General features: G+C 39.0%; 1 protein-coding gene across 10 annotated transcripts in view; it reads right to left on the bottom strand.

Annotated features, from left to right (window-relative positions):
- The window catches only part of dysf (dysferlin, limb girdle muscular dystrophy 2B (autosomal recessive)), a 108,551-nt gene that overhangs the window by 78,311 nt on the left and 12,844 nt on the right, over positions 1–17,396 (bottom strand). For 5 of the 10 annotated variants that reach the window (XM_080298550.1, XM_080298544.1, XM_080298545.1 and 2 more), the window contains exons 2-19: positions 14,674–14,729; positions 13,626–13,717; positions 11,566–11,671; positions 8,405–8,528; positions 7,589–7,845; positions 7,377–7,505; positions 7,227–7,289; positions 7,047–7,097; positions 6,879–6,909; positions 5,581–5,696; positions 5,310–5,436; positions 5,112–5,215; positions 4,907–4,975; positions 4,771–4,814; positions 4,337–4,419; positions 922–1,037; positions 421–534; positions 152–329 (exon numbers count right to left, since the gene is read on the bottom strand). In XM_080298550.1, coding sequence (XP_080154676.1) covers positions 152–329; positions 421–534; positions 922–1,037; positions 4,337–4,419; positions 4,771–4,814; positions 4,907–4,975; positions 5,112–5,215; positions 5,310–5,436; positions 5,581–5,696; positions 6,879–6,909; positions 7,047–7,097; positions 7,227–7,289; positions 7,377–7,505; positions 7,589–7,845; positions 8,405–8,528; positions 11,566–11,671; positions 13,626–13,717; positions 14,674–14,729 — 1,860 coding nt within the window. Of the gene's footprint in view, positions 1–151; positions 330–420; positions 535–921; positions 1,038–1,292; positions 1,326–4,336; positions 4,420–4,770; positions 4,815–4,906; positions 4,976–5,111; positions 5,216–5,309; positions 5,437–5,580; positions 5,697–6,878; positions 6,910–7,046; positions 7,290–7,376; positions 7,506–7,588; positions 7,846–8,404; positions 8,529–11,565; positions 11,672–13,625; positions 13,718–14,673; positions 14,730–17,396 lie in introns of all 10 variants that reach the window. The other 5 variants (XM_026162776.2, XM_080298547.1, XM_080298543.1 and 2 more) reach the window with 2 other exon arrangements.

Genomic DNA, 17,396 nt, shown 5'->3' with positions numbered 1-17,396 from the left:
TAGTACGCGTCTGTAGTGGCAACCATTTTTTGACACGTCGGGATCTTGAAAATGTTTAAATTTTCTTATATTAGTACATAAAGTTATATTTTGAATATTATCCTTCTGAATGTCACACCGGTTCCAGCCTGACCTTTGACCTCTGACTCACCGTCAAACACTGCCCTGCTAAACTGAGTAGTGGAGGCCAGAGGAAGGCAGGTGTAGTCGAACTTGTTGCCGTAGTTGCCGATGCTGACTTCAAACTGGATGGCGTCGTCGACGTCCTGGAGGAGCGTGGCCGAGTAAAATGCAACGAAGAGCGAGAACTTCCTCTTCCTGAGAAACTTCTGTATGATGGCGAGGGGCGGGGAAAAGAGGGATCAGTGTATCTGTCTAATTATCCATCTTTCTATCTGGAATCAGGTCCTAATCTCTCACCTCCACCACCAAAAGATCATCTGAGGGTATGTCTTCAGTTTTTTGCTCTGGCTTGTCCACCAGTTTCGTGGTAAGTTCCAGTAAAACCCGGCCTCGGTATGCCACGCCCTCCCCCTGACGGACAGAAAAAAGGGACAGACGCTGGCACTGTCACAGTTTGTCATTACAAACCCAGTCTGTGTAGATAACCATGGATAACCTTTAAACAAATACACCTCCACAGCCTGTACTGTACTGTAAAACATGTGATACCATTCCTAATGAAGCATTGAGCTGAATGTTCTGATCCAACAACATCTTGATATTTTAAAACCAAAGGACACTGTGTGCTCATCTGATACAGACTGGGCCTGCACAAAAGCAGGCTAATTCTCTGCCTAATTCTCCTTTTTGTGCTCCAAATGGGTCCATAGTTTACAAAATGAACATGATATAGAATTCAAAAGGACTTGAAACTAGCCATGGAGATCATGAACGCATTAACAAAGATAAATAGGTTACTTTTCCCAAGTTAAGAGCCTCATGGGGGTCATTGAAGGCGGTGAACTCTCTGGGGCTGCCGTATAGGTTTACAAAACATGGACCAAACGTTGGCAGGAAACCAAGACTGTCATCCACTGTGGGGACAAAAAGGACATAATGTTTTATTATGGAGGGGTTAAGATGCAGAACTATGATTAGAATCAAGCAGGTATGATTAAATACAATTGCAGTGATTAGATATTTTCTAGATTTCTCCAAAATTTAACCATGATTGAAGGAGATTTGAGTTTAGAGAAGAGAACATCACAACAGTGAAGTGAGACAGTGCAAATGACTGCCCAACTCTTGCACACAAAAGCGTTACAGTACAGAGAGGAGGGTGGACGTACTGCCAGAGTGGACGCTCCGTGGAGTCAAGTCATCTGAATGCGTAGAAAGGAAGGATGGTTCAGAATCACAGAACAAGAGGAAACAGATGTGTTTTGAACGCCACTCAAACTCAAAGCCCAAACACGACATGCAAAACACTTCAGCTTAGCTTGTTTGAAGTACATGACTTTAAACAAGGTGGGCAACCGAGTAATGGCAGAAAAAGGTACTTAATATAAAATACTTTTAGAAAAACTTTAGAAAGTCTATGAAAGATTAAATATTTTTGTCCCTGATTATTGTTATTTTTACCACATAAACAATGCTGATAAAGTTAGACCCTTGCTGCCAGAAGCAGCATCAACACTATGTGTGAGTCAGATTTGGAGGGAAATCTGGTTGATGGCCTTACAACATGAAACAGGAAATCACTCACAGTTATTGGCAACAAAAGTTAAAGAAAGGAGGAAAAGAGCTGATGAAAAACATGAAGGTGAGTGAATCACTTTTAACCATGGGTGGTTATTAAAGATGTACACAGCCACCATGGATCGTTAAGTCCTCTTTCGAAGCCTAAAGTTAAACATTTTTATTCTTGCCAACTTGTTTTGTTTTTTCAAACCAGGTGTAATGAGGGATGTAGTGGATGAAAAAGGGTCTTTTTTGCAGCACCATAGAATACAACAGAGTTTTCTTGAGTACTGCAATACTTCTGGCACAGTGACACAGCTTACTGCACTGATACAATAGAATAAAATAGAATAGAACATAATAGCCCTTTATTGTCAATGTACATGTACAATGAAATTGTGGGTGCGCCACATTAAATAATAAATATAAATGGTAGACTGCAGGAATTAATAGCAAAGATGAGAAATATATACGGGGATATACACAAGACAAGAGAAATGTATATAAAACACTTTAGAGAACATGTTGCAAAGTGCTTGGAAGTAGTGCAAAAATACTTGATCTGAGTATAAAGTCTGTATGTGAGTGGCCTGAGTGATGAAGGTTACTCAGACCATGGCTCAGAGAAGCATACAGTCCCAGCAGGACAAGTTCTCTACCTCTGTTCTGTACACTGTCTCATCTCCTTCAGAGATGAGCCCAACCAACAGTGGTGTAATCATCATACTTGACGATGACGTTTGTTGGGTGGGTTGGTGTACAGTCACATGTGTACAAGGCGTATAGTAGGGGGCTGAGAACACAGCCCTGGGGTGATCCGATGCTGAGTGACAGTGGAGGGGAGAGGTGGGAGTCGGGCTGATTGAGGCCGGTTGGTGAGGAATGTTCTATTACTTTTCTGGTGTTTCCTTATCATGGTCTGGTTAAAATGGCTCATTATTATTCACGTATTCCAGACAAAGAAGAAATTACATTTACCACAAGCAGTGACCAAAGCTCATGCACCTTCTCTTTTTTTGCAGCTGGGGGCATCAAAGACTGAAAACTCAAGCAGTGTCAGTGTTTCCCACACAAACATTACCGAGTTAGTCTTCATACATGCCACTGAAGAAACATCCATGCATTTTATGCACAAACCACAGGTTCTTTCTACGTAGCACTCATAATTCTTATTCTCATGTATATATGTTTGGCACTGATCACCACCTGCACTCATGTATATATCTTTCTACGTAGCACTCATAATTCTTATTCTCATGTATATATCTCATGTATATCTCATGCACATATCTTTCTTTCTTTCTACATAGCACTTTAATTCTTATTGTCTGCACTGAAGCACCGCAGCAATTTCCTAATGTTGTAAACCTCAACATCTGGCAATAAACCCATTCTTATTCTGATTCTGATTCATTCTGTGTTTCAAAACTTTACACTTCAAGTTTTCAAACGCTAAAACAAAGACATTAACTGAGATGTGCACATTTGGAAGTCACCACAACAGTAAAGACATGTTTATGAGATCCTGGTGAAAACTAACACACTAGCAAACCCATAAACTATAAAGTGATGCATTCAGTTAAAGTGGTGTATTTCAAAGCTGCACACACTTGAAGGCATTCCTTCAACACAGTCAAAATCTCAGTTTTAAAAGTGTCAGTAATACTGATTGTGTTGTGTGCACAACAAAGTGGGAAGGGAAATCCTATAATATGCACCACTTGTAAGGATGGTTTTGCTTATTCAAAAACAACTTATCCAGTAGAACTGCTGTCCAAGCACACAGTCAACAAGGTTAGCAAAAATTTTATCAGAGAGAGTGGAAAAGTCTGTTGTGAACACAGACAGCAGCACCTGAGACAAACAGTTATCACGTCTAATTGTTCAAGTAAACGTGTGAGCAAATGGTGTAACAACACACACACCGTGGCAGAAGTTGTTTAAAGTCTAACAGATGCATCTACTGATTCAGGCTGCAGCTCCTGAGGGTACTAAGTTAATAACTTAAGTGTTTGCAGGGAGTATCAACCACACCAATCAAACTGGGTCATTTCCTGAGCTGACGTGTTAAAAAAAATAAACCGAATAAAGCTCAGTGTTTGATCTATAGTACTGTGTTCACTTTTACCCTGTAGGGTGTAGAACTTCACTGTAGTCTGTCATACACCTGCCCAGAAACTTTACCGCAGCAACCACTGCAGGTCTGTTTGGTAATAACTAGCACAAAGATAATCCATGAAACAAAATGAAGCAGGCTGCAGGCTGTCAGTGTAGACAGTGCTGTTTCACTCATGTTTAAACCGCTCAAATTACACATATTTATATAAATAGAAGACAGAACTAAGGTTTTTATAGTTTTTTATAGTAAGTTGACGTTAAAGTTGACAAAAACCTTATTTTGACCTGTATGATCAGCTGAAACCTCGCTGAAAATATCTCTAAAACAGGTTGGGCATTTTCCCCAAGCTAATGCTAACTGCTTTCAGGCAGAGCTGAATGTGATGTTAAACGCTTCAAACAGTGTGATTATCACTGGATGTCAGTAATCAAACCAGGCAAGTTTCAACACTTTGGTGCAGTTTAAATCCAGCCTGAACCAGCCTAATCTGATCTGGTAGAGTCTAGTTCAGACTGGTTGCAACTTGTTACTCACCATCTATCTCTCCTCCGGGGGCGGAGATCTTGGACATACAGAGGTGGGTGGTGCCGATAACGTCGTTGTGACTGGCTCTATCCCTAAAATGAGAAAGCCATAGAAGGATGCAAAGCGCATAGGTCAAAATGACATAGGTCAAAATGTATCTTATACACTAGGGCGTGGTGGGATAATTAATGTTTCTATTTCTACATGAAATACTAGGACTTATAAAGAGATAAAGTTAGTACTGAGCACAACTGAGTTCAGCTTATTGGTGTGGCACTGCACAACAGTCCCAATTCCTCATGTGGGAAATTAACTGCCCACCCCTATTTTTTGGTGTGGGTCTCCACAACAGTCCCATCTTTTAAAGAGGTCAAAATAATATTGATAATGATGCAAAGTTTGATGAACAAATGTGAGAAAGGGAGATTTTAGCTGAAAATCACCAGTCCAGAATTCTGATCCTCATCTTCTCACACATGGAAGGAAACTGGGAAGAAGAAAGAAAAAAAAACATGTACTTTCTAGTGACAATGAAAATACAACTTCTTGGCACAAGAATAGTCTGTCTTTATTTCTTACTCTGACTGGCATGGCCAGGCGCTGGTTCCACTGTGGATTGGCATTCTTTTCCAAAGTCTTAGTGCAAATCTGACAACGAAAAACAAGACAATCCACATTTGTTTTTATTAACTAAAAACGTATTTGCTTTCCAGTTTTATTTTATTTGGTTGTTGACTAACAATCATTTTATCAATGTAATTAACTTCTATAGAGTCATATGCACCGTTTTGCCAGCAAAGTGAATCTCCACCAGAGGATCCACCAGATTCTTCCTGTTGCTATCAAAGCCAAGAATCTGCCTCATCCCATCCATGAAGGCATCGTCCACTTCAGACAGAGAAGCATATTAGGAATCTTTATACATTTTTTTTTTCAAGCTCTTTTTTTCTCTGTTGTTATTCTATTAACAACAGAGACTCACTCTGTGGCAGGTCTTCAGCTCTGAAGATCCTCAGGTTGAACGAGGCTCCTCTCAAAGACAGACCTGCAGGCCTCAACAGGTTTGATTCTATATCCTCTTTATCCTCCACACACTCACGTTTATCAGCCTGCAATCACATTAAAGTACAAATACTCACTTGTGATAATGAGTTGCACAGAAAAGCACAACCATGTAAAAATAGAACAACTCATGTTACTTGATTGACCTCATAGCCTTCTAGGACTATTTTGTAAAAGAGTATGAAACTCACCGGTGGCTCATCTCCAGCTGCTAAGACAAACAAGCTGACCTTCAGGTAGCCTTTGACCCCAGCAGAGAGGTCGTCAGGGTCACAAAGCAGAAGCCACTTCCTCAAGAAGCAGTGCCCTGAAAAGAGGGGAGGAAGAGAGAGGTTTAAAGCCAGAAGCTTGTAAATTCAGGATAAACAAAAGCAGCTTTGACACACGTCAGGAGAAACTTTTCACAGTTATCCTTTCTCACACAAAGCCAGACATAATGACACCAAGCTGCAACCCATGGAGCATTTAACAAAAAACCTTAGCTTTCTGATTGGCATGGACCAAAAAGTGATCTTGATTTTCTAAATATTATATACAATCATCACCCTGGATTCCTATTTAGCTGTAAGCATCATTGTTTGACAGACTTAATGGATTTTAACACATCAGTATCACTGATATGAATATATCTTCAAATATTTTAATTTTGACTGCCCTGACAGTCAATGATAATACATTCAAATATGTTTTGTTTTGCTTTTTGTTCTCTTAACACTTGTATAAATGTTTGCTGGACCCTTTAAAGTGAGATGTTACAGCTTGTGAGGTCTATGAATACAGCTGTCCATCCAAGCTTGCTAGCTTTAGCTGATAACTTCGCACTCCAACTTCTTATCCAGATATCATTATTTCTGGTCCAAAAAACAAAGTGGCAGCAGCAAAAACAATTACCACAGAGGGTTCAAAAAGTGGTTCAGAAAACCGGTGGGTGGCATCATCTAATGGTTCAGAAACATTTTCATACCTGGAAATACTAATGTGGTTTAGCTAAATGGACACAGGCAGTAGGCAGCACACAAGACTCTGACTTGCTAGTGTTGAATACACTGGACAGTTAACTGCATTTGCACCCTGACTCAATCTGACATCACAAAGTCTTTGGACCTGGCAGGTTAAAGACCATTTTAACATTTGTCAAGTTTTCATTTGCCAGGTTGCTGTGTAGAACAGCAGCAGTGCCAATGTGTGAGAACAGCTCTTCACTCATCCTTTTTCATAACCACGTATCCAAATCAGGGTCATAGGGATGCTGGAGCCTTTCCCAGCTAACACAAGGGAAAAAGTCAGGGAATAAGCCCAGGAACCCTTTTGCTGTGAGGTGAGGTGAGAATGCTAGCTGCCTGACTAAATGGCTAAAAGCTAAGTAAATGAAAAATGTCATCAGACTGATCAATCTGACATAATTTACAGTTTAGCATTTAGATCTTTGTTTAAACTTTTTCAAGCAAATACACCTAAAAATGTTTAAATCAAACAACCATATACTCACTGTGCTCATTGTAGATGGTGCCCACATCCATCTGTGGAAAACAGAACACAGAGACAGATGTTTGAGTTCTTCTAATTTCCAAAGCACACGTGCCCCCCCTCCTAATTTATCACAGTACACCGCAGTCCAATATTCATAGAAATCATAGACTCAAGTTAAAGCTCTTACCTTGAATTCACCTATCACGGCGTCAGTTCTAAGCGAACGAGAGTCACATACCTGAAAAAGAGAACGATTATAACTCTGATAAAAATAAGAAACGCTGATAGTGTTGAATTTCTCCCACACGCTGGATTTATTCAAGGTAAACAAATAAAAAAAAAAGAGAGAGAAAAACGTCACACTCACAGTGATGAAAATGGGTTCGTCAAACAAGTCTGAGGGTGTCTCGAAGAAGTTCAGGAAGAAAGTCTGTGGAGGGAAATAAATGCAAGTTGAAGTTTGAGTAAAAAGTAACATGTAAAGTTAGAATAAAAAGCAGCAAAAACATTTACTCACCTCATCAAAGACTGGGTTGTTCCCCTTTCTGATTCGGGTCCTCTTGGACTGCCCGGCAACTGCTATCTTAACAACAGGTTTAATGTTGATGCCCGGCAACTGTCGTCCCTCAATGACCCGCACACGAATCTGGAAGAGGACACGTGTGGACAGCAACATGTATGGAGTGTAAGTATTCCTTTAATGTGTCTTTTTTAAGTATCGTAACTAACCTGTAGATCCTGTGGTTTGTTGGGTAGCTGTTTGGGCTGACTGCTGGCTCCTCTCCTCCTCTTCCTCAGCCCTCCTTGGGTGTGGTAGGATGGCGGTGAACGCTTGGGCGTCTGGGCGGTGGGGGATTCCTGGCCCGGGGGCCCCTGAGGACCAATTATCACCATGGAGCGTCCATCGTCTGCTCCCTGGTCCTCTGTGGGCTCAAGCATCATCATACTCTCTGTATCCTCCTCGCCCAAAGTATCCAGAGAGATCACTGCACAGAAAGTAGTCCCAGGAAATAAATCTTGGGGTAAACTAACAAAATGGAGACACTGGGTTGGGCAAATGGAAACAGAAGAAGGGGAAAAAAACATAGAGTGGTGTGAAAAAGTGTTTGCACTCTTCCAGGGTCTTTGTATGTTTTTGTTTTACACATAAATGTGTCAGATCATCAGATAAGTTTAAATATTTGATAAAGATAATAAGTAAATACAAAATGCAGTTCAGTTTCTAAATGAAGGTGTTGAGATCGCGCAGTCTGGAAAAGGTTACAAAGCATTTCTATAGCTTTGGGACTCAAGTGAACCAAAGTGAGAGACATTACCCACAAATGGAGAAAACTTGAAACAGTGGTGACCCCCCAGGAGTGGTCAGCTGACCAAAATATATATATGTGTGTGTGTGTGTGTGTGTGTGTGTGTGTGTGTGTGTGTGTGTGTGTGTGTGTGTGTGTCATTACATCTGCTGTAAAAGTAACACAGCATCTCGAAAGGGGTAAACACTTTTTCACACCACTGCAATTATTGTTTCACTATATGACACGCTGAGGTTACTTGTGACCGTGTCCAGCTCCACACTAGGATTGTTATGAGGCTGAGGGTCCAGCTGGGGAGGAGGCTGAAACATCGGAGCCGATCCCGGAGGAGGAAGGTAGGAAACTTGCAGGGTCAGCGTGGCCTATGGGAGGCAGAAAACACAACTTGTAGAAGATCTGTCATGTTTGGCTGTGTGGCAGGCAGAATGTAGGACCCAAACGCAGGGCTTGGAGACAAAATGCTTAACTAAAGGTGGCAGCTTTATTGCTGGAGAACACAAACTAAAACTAGGTATATGAACGCTGAAAGAAAACAAAGAAAAGATAAACTAGAACTAAAAATCTTGCACTCAACATTTCATGACATGGCTAGAGAACATGGTGCTTACGCAAGAACACACAGCAAATGTGGAGGCCACAACAACAAACGGTCCTCTGTTTGTTGTTGTGGCCTGAGGACGGAGGACTTAAATACACAGGCAGGATAACGAGAGGAGGGCGAACAGGTGCACACTCAGCTGGAACTAATCATACATAAGAAGGCAAAGAGGAAGTGAATGCATAGGACACTTGTATACGTCTCTGGAGAAAGTACAGTAAAAGATGATGGAAGAGCAGGTCAGCGGATGGCACTTAATAAGTAACTTAACTGCAGTGGCCTTTATGCTACCCATGCTATTCATCTGTATCATCCGGGTTAGGCCTAGAGACAGAGTTTGCCACCCTACCTTCAGATTTACTAAAACTGATGCAAGACTGAGTTATAAAAGCATTTCCCTCTGTGTTCAGTTGTTTTGGTGGTGGAAACTATCCAACGAGGCCAAAACAGTTATTTAAACCAGGCTGTGATTAATGCTGTTAAGTTTAAGCTTTTAAGACAGGAAGTCGTGACTTCTATTTAGTGCCTCTACAGGCCTTTTGAGGAACTGCAATTATTTTTTTAGCACTTTTTAGCAGTTTTATTTGTTTTGGGGTTTTTTGTGCCCTACAAGTTGGGATAATTAAACTTAGAGAATTTCACTTCATCATACACCTCAGCACAAATTATGCATAAAATATGTGGCTCATTGGTCTAGGGCAGGGGTGTCAAACATGACTTGGCCTGGCAAAGATTCCAGTCTGGGACACTGGATCGCTTTCGGAAAATGCAAAGGAGAATATAATATTTGGACTTTTAATTGTGTAATTGTATAGTTTATTTGTATAAGCTACAACTTTTCCTACTGATGAAGACCTCCCCTGTAGCCATTTGTATTTCACCAAAGTAATTCAATTATAGATTTCTGTAGTTTAGTTTAAGCTCAAAGAGTTGTGCTGACTTTCCTTCAGTTGAAATAGTACTTCACTTTTGTATATAAGATATCTCAGGGATTAAATATGTAGTTAAACTTCTGCACACTGGCAGAAAGAACCGTTTCACTGGTCTGGTTCAAGTTTAAAGTGCAATTTGTCCCTGGTTTAAATCCTGGACGAGCCCACCATTCTTCACTTATGGTTCTCTACCCAAACTCAAAGTGGCATTTAACCTCACCACCACCACCACCACCAGAAAAGACCTGTTTCCTGCACACTGTAATCAAGATGAGTTACCCTGTGGTAGCAGGGGTGGCTTCTACTGTTTCCTTCAACAGGAAAAAGCAGCTTAAGTGATAAGCTGTTATGTTTCTGTAAACAAACTCATCAGACTCGGCGTGTCCAACTCTGGTCAGACTACAGTTTCTGTGGAGTAGATGTTAAGAATGTGAATATCTTGACATGTTTTTCTTGATTTCTTGGCTCTATCTCACTGAATCTGTGTAAGATTTTGTTTGTGGAAGCAAACAGTTGTAAGGGCAGATGCATCAAGAAATCTTTGAAGAAACAATATTAGTTTTATTTTTGTTTGTAACAGAGTTTGCTTTCTATGACTAATGAAGAAAAAACCTGATAAATCACACATTGTACATAGCATACAGTGTGGGTGTGGGTGTGCGCACATGTATGTGGCATCAATCAGGTCCAGTCTGACAGTGACAGGAAGACTTTGTTTTGGCTTCAGTAAGCAAGGATGGGGAAGAGAACAGTGTTTCATTTGCTGCTATAGGTTTGGCTGCCAAGGTGTGTGCGTGCATGTGTGTGCGTGCCCAGATCTTATACTTCTGCATCTTCAACTAAAAGACCAATTTGAGTTTGAGCTCTTTTGGAAACTAAAACTACTGAACAATTTTATTTTAGTTGGTGTTGGGTTAGACCAGTAGCTGTGATGACTGGTTTTCTAGGCTACACCTGTATTATGTCAATGTGGGTCTCCATAGAGCAGTGTTGCATAATTAGAGGAAAAAGGAAATCAAGCATTTCATCACTGAATAACCATCAGCTGCTGAAGGTTTCTCATAATTAGAAGTGGGTTTTTTTTTAATTTAAAAAAAGAAAAAGGCTCCAGTAATACTAGCCAGTAATAGATACTGTATTCTAGGTGTCTTTTTAATGACAATAAAAAAAACAAAAAAACACCTAGAATACAATATCCCAGCTGCCATAAGGACCCTCAGAGAATACATGCAGAACGGAGAGAACATGCAAGCTAGGACTTTCTTGCAGTGTGGTACCAGTGCTTACTAGAGTTAATTAAATTTGACATAACCTTGCTGATATAAGATAAATAGTAATGCTCACACACTTGGAAAAAAACGGAAAAAGATGAAAAACATAAAGAACATCTCTTGCTTCCAGCAAGACCTTTGCCTAATTTTGAGCTCATGAGTTCATATTTTCCAACAAAAAAAGTACAAGAAATATAAACGGAAAATCCATGTTGGATTTCCCCAGCAGCACGTGAACACATCAGTGCCTCATCAAGTCCAAGACCCACCCACTAACCACCTGTTGACCATTTTTCTTGACATTACAGCCCTGATCAGCCTTAGTCAGCAGATTAGCAAAGAACCCATCTAATAAAATCAATTGCAGTTATTTATAGTTCATTTTATTTGTTGTGGAGAGACATTTTTGTGTTTCTGATTCTTCTTTTTTTTTTTTTTTATTAAGGATCCCAAAGAAGGAAATAACAAATCAACTATGATTCAGAAATGTTGCTCACTTTATTTTAAGCTCAAAAGAGGAAACTTGGAGTCATTTATAATTGACTTGTGACGCAGTTAGGCTGCAGATTAATCAGTCAGTGCAGTTCCGTGTGCTCACCCCTGTGTTGTTCCTCTTGGTGTCCAGCAAGGAGACGGTGAAGGTGGCGGCGAAATTGGGAGAGTTGAGCACATCTCTAAGACCTAGCCGACACTCCCCCAGAAACCTGAAAGAGACACACACCAGAAACACAGAGATGGATCTTAAACACAACTGTGTTATTTACAGCTGGAGTTGATCCCAAGTACATTTTCCCTGGAAGTCCCAGTATGAGAATCAAAGAAATGACAACATTAATATGTCAGCCACCATTGGGCTGAAAAAAATCAAATAAACATATCAGAAAGAGAGAGAAAACTTTAGGACTGGTAAATTCTTAAAAATTAGGAATGCACTAACCAGCTCAGCAACAACCAAGAAAAGCTGATGATCCCAAAATTCATTCCTTCGTTAAAAAAACAAAACAAAAAAACCTCTTCCCAACATCTGGCCATAGCATGAACACTCTTGAGGAGGCATGCATGCCATTATCAAAGTCTCCAATAATGAGATGCATTATGCAAAGCCTCTCAAAGAAGGAAACCCAGTATTTGGTGATATCCATCTGTTATAGACTTCAAGGACTGAATTACAGCTCTTACCACATGACCCTAACGGTGTTGCACCTGTGCCTAGTCTCTGATAAACTCTTAGTTTCCCTGTTTCCCCATTCACAGTCATTTTCTGACATCTTACAACATTTATTCCCCAACCTTGGTGGTTATTTTTGTTACTGTACAACATTGTCAAGCAAAGTTGTAACGCCTAGAGAGATCAAAGGAACATGGTAAAGCAAATACACCTCAAAATGACAAATATGCACTTCACACATTAAGTCCAGGTGAACAGAAAATCACCGACAAAAAAAAAAAAAAAATGCTGTGTAAGTTCTCAGTCATCCAGGTCATGGTACTCTATCCAGCTATGAAACAAAAAGCGACTTGACTTCTTTAAGTTTCTTGAAGATGTTTCATGTCTCATCTGAGAAACTCCTTCAGTTCTAAAACCAAATGGCATTTAAACTCTAGTGGGAGTTGTCCCTCAAGAGGCTATCTATCCCCACTGTGAATGACCATCTTTGATTAGAGGAGGTGGTCTGCCACCTACAACGCGGTTTTGAGATCCCTTCCACAGGCGCCTCAACCCCCAATCCCATCTTGCTTTAGGTGATCTCATTAAGTCACATGATAGGGTGTAGCAAGGTCTCACAATGGTTTCATTGGAAAACTCATGACCCATGCCTTTTTTCACACTTTTGCTCATGTGGTGAGGCACATGATCAGTAGTGGGTAACTGAAGAAGCTTCTCAGATGACAGGTGAAACGTCTTCAGGAAACTTAAAGACGACCAATCGCTTTTCTTGAAGCTCCTTAGAAAACAAATACTTAGTCCAACGATAATGGATTTATGCTGAGAGCTGAGACACAGTCAAGTTCCACTGTAATTTGAGTGGCTGATTTATGGATCCATTCATCTTTCAGCACAACAGAGAGTGAATGGGTGGGAATTTGGCAGAATAAATACCACAATGAGGGGAAGACCTGATTCTTTGGTTCCTGCCCCTTCCCTTCTGAAAGAACTCTGACTGGTGTGACATCTTGATTGAGTGAAGTAATCCAAAAATAACCCACTGAGGGGTCCTCTGGCCACATCTCTACTGTGACAATGTGCAGCTCCATCTAGTCAAACATAGTATGACAATCCTAAATTTATTATCCCAGGGGTGATTTGTACATATCGCCTCTTTATCTGTCTGTTGGCCAGGACAAGGTTTAAAATGATTTACAAACAGCTGCCAGTGATGAGAGATTAAAAGTAAATATAGCCCGTTTGGAGTTTAAAACAGACCTTTCCCTTTTACTCTTCAGTTTCATTTATGGGTTTGATCTATTTTTCTTGTTTAAAACAATTATGCCTCTTTTTTTGGAAATCTCTAATGATAAGATCTGTCACCATCTGAGACACTTGCCTGCCTATAAAAGGAAAACTACTTAAAGAAGTTTTTTCAGGGTCATTTTGTATATTTCTTCAGTGTTTTGATGCCACATCTGAATGCATATAATTAGCATAGCACAGAGTACCTGTTTCTCCCCATTTTCTCATGATCTTTAACAACACAGTGAATCTCAGCTCCAGAGTCCAGAGGAATCCCCTTCAGATCCCACTCAAAACCCTGACGGACACAAAGGAAAGAAATGTTTAAAAAAAAAAGAGTGAAAATGGGATCATTAAGGCAGAACATTTTAATGATGATATTTTGTAATATCCTTACTGCACCTTTATTGCATTATATTTGTGAAGTACTTGCAAATTGCAAATAATTTTTTTGTCTGGTTATTTTGCTCATACAGAGATGTTGTCACAATTTCACCAGCTCGTAATGTTGCAAACTTACTAAATGCACTGAATGTGTTTTTAGGGTATGCTAGATAGGTGGTAAGCTAACCCAGGGGAAAGCCAATTCAGGGTTGATTTCAATTCCCAAAACATCATTCATACAGGCTTGTGTAAGTAAAATCAAACAGGTTTTTTTTTCTGACTAACGTTAGCTAATGTTAACTTTCACGTTAATTGCAAATTGCTGACTACATACAGCAAATTTCTATCTTAAGCAGTTATGTTAATTATTACAAATTTCCAAGTCAGATCTAACTTTCAGGTAGCAAATTATTTTACTCACTTTGAGCGGCCTGATGTTGCGACCAGATATGAATAAAGAAGCAGTCAAAACTAGCATTGTTAGGACCCAATGGTAGATTAATGTACCATAACAACAGACTTACCTAAATTGCAAGGCTGCTGCCATTCTAACAAATAAAACATTATCTTTATATCTTTACTAGATCTTTTTTTGTTTTCAACTATTTTTGTCTGTATTTTGAGTTTCTATATGAATCTATGGATGCTTCACTTTGATGAGGACTCCAGGACTGTATGCAAGAGGAGGACTCATCCTGCATTTTCCACTTTGAGTCCTTTACCAAGCAATGCCTTACTTTTAAATTAGGTTATAACTTGTTCTCACATTAATAATTAAAATATACTTAATATTTGACATTGCATTATCACACACTTAGGAACTTTAACAGATGATGGGTTGATGAATTTGTGGCTTAATGGGGGACTTACCTCATTCCACACAGGGTTAGGATTGTTTTTGATGACCTTTGTCTTCTTCTTGGACCCTGAAACAGATATAGAAAATGGAAAATGTAATGTTTGTAATTTTTCTATATGAAGATAATCCTACAATTTAGGATATTAACAACTTAAGGTCAATACAGATATTGACCTTAAGTTGTGTCAGAAATGAGAAAAATAATTTTTAACGCCATCTCGGAAAAACTGAAAGTCTCCTTTTTGCAGTAACCAACAACTTAAGTTAGAAACCTGTGTGTCAAATATATTTGCTCTGCTATTAGCTCAACTAATAGTGCAAACTTTACTTACAAAGTAAAGTTTTGACCAACATTTATGAGCATAGCCATCTAAAAAACAATTTTTATAAATCAGATTAGTGGGAAAAAAATATTTTTAACAATAGAAAAGAAAATGTGTCCTTATCTACTCCAACTTTGAATAAGTATAATAATAACTTAGTAAGGTCCTTCAGAAAAGACTCAAAGTCTATGCAGTCACCCCGATCTATCCTACACTATCCACACTGACAAACATTTTAATGAAATGTGTAGAATAAAATAGTTAAATGTTCCAGTAAGGGTGGATTGTTTATCTTTACCACTCATGTAGCTGTATAATGATAAGAAAAACTGCTCCATCACATGAAACTTTTGTTACCCTCGTTCATGGTTATGCTAATCAAAGATATGAAGTTATTCTGAATGTTAAAACACAAGAACAAAAAAAACTTTACACATTGCACCTTAAAACTTTGGAATAAATTACCCTTCTCCATAAAAAAAACTGCTAAAGTCAGAGTTTAAAGTTGAAATATATACTATTTTTGGTAAACAAAATTAAGACTATTGCAGAGATTGAACTTACTATGTAATTTTTATTATCTGTATTTTAAGTTGTTGTAAAGATTAAATAATATAAGTATATCAATTCTAGTCGTCTCATTTTGTGTGATGATTACTGACATACATTTTATTGTAATTCCTCCAAAAGGTGCACTATAGAAACAAGTTCGCACATAAACAGTGGTATAAATATTCTGCTCTAAAATAACTACTGACACACAATAGGTTTATTTGTATATGTGTGTTATCTTTCCATGGCTTCCTGTAACATGAAGTTCGGTGCTCTGATTTCCTGCCCGCCGTCGGGCAGCTTTAACCAGAAGTGAGAGGTGAGACAGGTTAATACCCTGCCAGAATAGGTACTCAAATACTGAAGGCCACTTATGAAACAATATGTGTACAAATATGTGATAATGTGAGTTATCACACAGGGGGGCAGTTATCACAGTTTCCAATTATTTTTGGTAAAACAGGAATTGATTGAGACAGAGACTAAACTGGTGCTTCCAGATAAAAGGAAACAGAGTCAATGGCCATTGTCTTCATCTTTGAAGTTACCTTTTCATTTCCATGACGTGCTAATTCCTGGTAAATGTCACCAAGGACAGCTGAAGCTGATACAAATGACGGTAGTTTTGCATGTATTGACTGCAGTTGTTTATCTGATAATCCCATTAGATTAGATTATTTTAAAAATTACTTAAGTTATTCTTGAGGAGCTTTTACAGACATGTTTTTTACATTATGATGTATTTTAAAGGCAAGTGCAAATAAAACAAGAAAGGTCAGGGGTTACAAAAGTCAAATATGAATAATTACAGATTTTTAACCATGAGTAAATAAAAAACGCTGAATGAATAACTTAAACAACTGGTGCATAAAATGTGCAAAAAAGAGAATCAGAAAAATGTAAAAAGAGGATAGGAGACACTAAAAATGAAAGTAAAAGGGTGTCCACACAGGAAGCTATTTTTTCATTGCACATCATTTTGTTGCTTAGGTTTGGTCACCAACAACATTCTAGGCTCAGCTTGCCTTGGTAACCTTCTGGATTCATCAGCCTGCCATATCATCCAACTCAAAGTTGACACAAGTTTTTCTTAGAACCACAGGGAGTATCAAACGTGGACATAACTTCCAGGTCAAAAAAATTAAGTCAATGCAGTTGTGCCTAAAAACCTGCCACACTATGGTGATAACTTTAGTTGAACAAAGACTTGTTGTCCTATAGCAGTTCATGGGAAAATAACATCACATCTTTTCCCCTCACCCCCAAATGGTTTGAGCAGATGGTGGCCCCTCCCTGAGCCAGGTTATGCCGAAATTTCTTCCTATTAAAAGGGAGTTTTTCTTTTCCACTGTCACCAAGTGCTTGCTCATAGGCGGTTTGATAGTTGGGGTTTCTCTCTAAAATTGTAGGGCCTTTGCATTGATTTTTGTTGTGATTTTGTTGTTGTGATTTTTCATGAAATAAATAATATTGAATTGAATCTCATAGACAAACTGCTGAGTTGAAGGGTTCAGTCATTTATTAGGGGTTATATTAAATAAAAAAAATGAGGTACTGTTTTATCAATCTTGGTCATACAATGTTATAAAATAGTATTATCTGTGTTATAAAACCACATGCTCACTTATGACTTGTCAATCACGAGTCATTAGCCAATGAGTGTTGGCTTTTACAGTCAGATCGACACTTCTTTGTCTCATCTTAGCTTTTCCAACATGGTTCGGGTGGAAGCAGTCATCTCGAGGCTTCAAAACAGAACTTCAGAAGCCAGTGGGTGATGTCACAGTACTTATGTCAGTCGTCTATACATACGGTCTGTATTTGGAACCTTCCCACTTCACATTGCCCTGATAGCATAT

This window comes from Astatotilapia calliptera, chromosome 3, assembly GCF_964374335.1.
Source record: "Astatotilapia calliptera chromosome 3, fAstCal68.1, whole genome shotgun sequence".
Lineage (NCBI taxonomy): Eukaryota > Metazoa > Chordata > Actinopteri > Cichliformes > Cichlidae > Astatotilapia > Astatotilapia calliptera.
Note: the sequence above shows the minus strand (reverse complement) of the source record. Positions and strands in the feature narration are given on the sequence as shown.